Consider the following 2500-nt stretch of genomic DNA (forward strand, 5'->3'; position numbering starts at 1 on the left):
GTCAAATTGGAACGCGACATTCCATCCGACCGGTTGCACCTGTCAAAGTGGACCACTAGAAAGTTTGTTCCAACTATTGCCACACGTGCAGCACGATTGTTTCCCTAAATCGATAAAACTATTGTTTTGCGGTCGTCCATTCAGTCAAATCAACCGCGTTCGTCATGCGTCGCTTGCAGTAGTCTTCTCATTGATCCTGACTGGGGTCTTTTGCCATTCGGGGTCTACGAGGCTCGCTTTCAGAAATTTCTTCGGAAGTCGTTGTACATCCAAGGGACTTCAAACAAAACAGTTGAACAAAAATGGACTTAAATTCTCGACGAAAGCGTTTATTCGTAGCACCATAAATAAAGGGATTTATGGTGCTGCTTAGATAAACCAAGAACCCGTATGTAAGGTAGATGCGCCTTGGCAACGTTTGCTCACCACGTGCGGCATCAATATAATCGATTACCAGAACTGGAAGCCAGCAAAATGTGAACCCAGCCATTGCTGTGGCTAAGGTCTTGGTAACTTTGGCTTCCTCTACGTGTGCTCTGAGCTCTCTTGGGTCATTCTCTTGCGAGAAAATTTGATTTGTCCGTGCAACCGTGTGAAATACTTTGAAATAACAAACGCAGATTATTGTTAAGGGAACTGATATGTAAACAATTTCGATGAAGGCGGTGTATGCAATGTTTGTGTGGAAAGTGTAGAGACACATCGCTTTCCCAGCTTGGAATTGAAATCCGCCGTTGTTAAAGGAAAAGGGGACCACGGAGCCGAGAAGTGCCGAGCACCAGACAGCCATGATGTAGAGAAAAGCTCGTCGAGTCTTGAACAACACGATGTATTTGTTCGGCTTCACGACGCAAAAATATCTGCTCACAGCTATAACTGCCATGGTGTGGAGAGACACTTGCCCAAACGTAAAAACAGCAAAGCCATGAAAACGACAAAATCTTTGTCCAAAAATCCACCGGCCGAGATACAGAGTTACGACTGAAAAAGGAATACAGCAAGTAGACATGAAAATGTCACTAACAGCCAATGCAACAACGAACATGTTTGGGAGGGTGCGAAGTCGCTGGCTTCTGTAAACAGCGTAGCAAACGAAGAGATTTCCAAAGAAGGCCGCCAAGTTGATGAGCAATAGACAAACTGTCTCGGCCGTAATGACATGATCACGTCTTATGTAAAGTTCTTCAGAAAGAGCTTCGCCCATTTTTTTCAGAAACACCCAGAATCATTTCAATCCTACGAAAATTGTCACGGTAGTAAAACCTTTGTTCAATCTGTTTGGTAATACGCTCTGTGGTTTATGTGGGTCGTAGCTCATTAAAGTGAAAGATCCAAATAAATATCCTTTCCGGTAGGGTTTAATATTTTAGGAGTTTGTTTGGATATTGTATTCTGCATACGTAACAGAGGTCGATATTCTCCCTCACGCACTATATCGGAAACAAAAGACCACTTCTCTATTAATTTCTTTGACAGCAAAGAAACCCTTCTTGAAAGTTTTTGTTATTTTAAGTGCTAAATAAAAAGAGTATTTCCATATCACGGACAGGAAATGTCAAGAAGATCGGTCGAAGTTGAATATTCTGGCATAATACCTTCAAAAGCTTATCATTAATGGCAAATTTAAGATTTGGTCATTCAATTACATTACTGAAATCTTTACTGCTGGTTTTTTTCTATCTTGGCCAGGCAATCAACGGTAACTCCTACGCCCGCTTACAATCTTGCTTAATTTTGAGCACAATTTAATCAGTTTAGATGATAAGTGATGACATTTACGTGTACTGTAACATAAAAAAGAAAATTGTTCACTGATTGTTTTCAGGGTATTCATATAAATATCGGAGATTTCTGTTTGAAGCAATCTGGATTAATGTTTCAAACAGATACTTCATGTTATCAATCTCAAATTCATGTAAGTGACATGGCAGACTAATTACTTGGAAATGAAAATGAATTTAAGGTGGCTGGAACCAGTTTCACTACTATTAAGGACCTTTTAATTAGAAGGGTTGTCACTACAAAACTGTATCACGTAAAAGAAATGTTATGGTACCATATCAAACACCAATTATTACTTAACAAAATGCGCTCACTATTTTGACGTAATAGGTTACCATGGCAACATGAAAGCTCTTCAAAAACACCCTATATTTCGTCTTTACTTGCTTATATCTTAATAATGAACTCGGTGACCCCCATTTTTTATTGTAGAATAGTAATTAGCATCTTGAGATAGAACTATCAGCAAAGTTTAAAAAAATTCTTGGGAGCCAATTCAGAGCTACCTTAATTTTTCGAAAATTTAAGGTAGCTCTGAATTGGCTCCCAAGAATTTTTTTTAACTTTGCAGATAGTCCTATCTCAAATTGCTAATTACTATTTTACAATAAAAGATGGGGGTCACCGAGTTCATTATTAAGATATTAGCAAGTAAAGACGAAATATAGGGTGTTTTTGAAGAGCTTTCATGTTGCCATGGTAACCTATTACGTCAAAA

At 38.9% G+C, this 2500-nt stretch overlaps 1 protein-coding gene across 1 annotated transcript in view; it reads right to left on the minus strand.

Annotated features, from left to right (window-relative positions):
- The window catches only part of LOC138032872 (beta-2 adrenergic receptor-like), a 1925-nt gene extending 465 nt beyond the window's left edge, over positions 1–1460 (minus strand). The window contains exon 1 of the mRNA XM_068880578.1: positions 1–1460. This exon is cut by the window's left edge and continues 465 nt beyond it. Within this exon, the coding sequence (XP_068736679.1) occupies positions 188–1204 (1017 nt within the window). The 5' untranslated portion in view covers positions 1205–1460 and the 3' untranslated portion in view covers positions 1–187.
- Positions 1461–2500: the final 1040 nt, after the last annotated feature.

The sequence above is a fragment of the Montipora capricornis genome, chromosome 14 (genome assembly GCF_036669925.1).
Source record: "Montipora capricornis isolate CH-2021 chromosome 14, ASM3666992v2, whole genome shotgun sequence".
NCBI lineage: Eukaryota > Metazoa > Cnidaria > Anthozoa > Scleractinia > Acroporidae > Montipora > Montipora capricornis.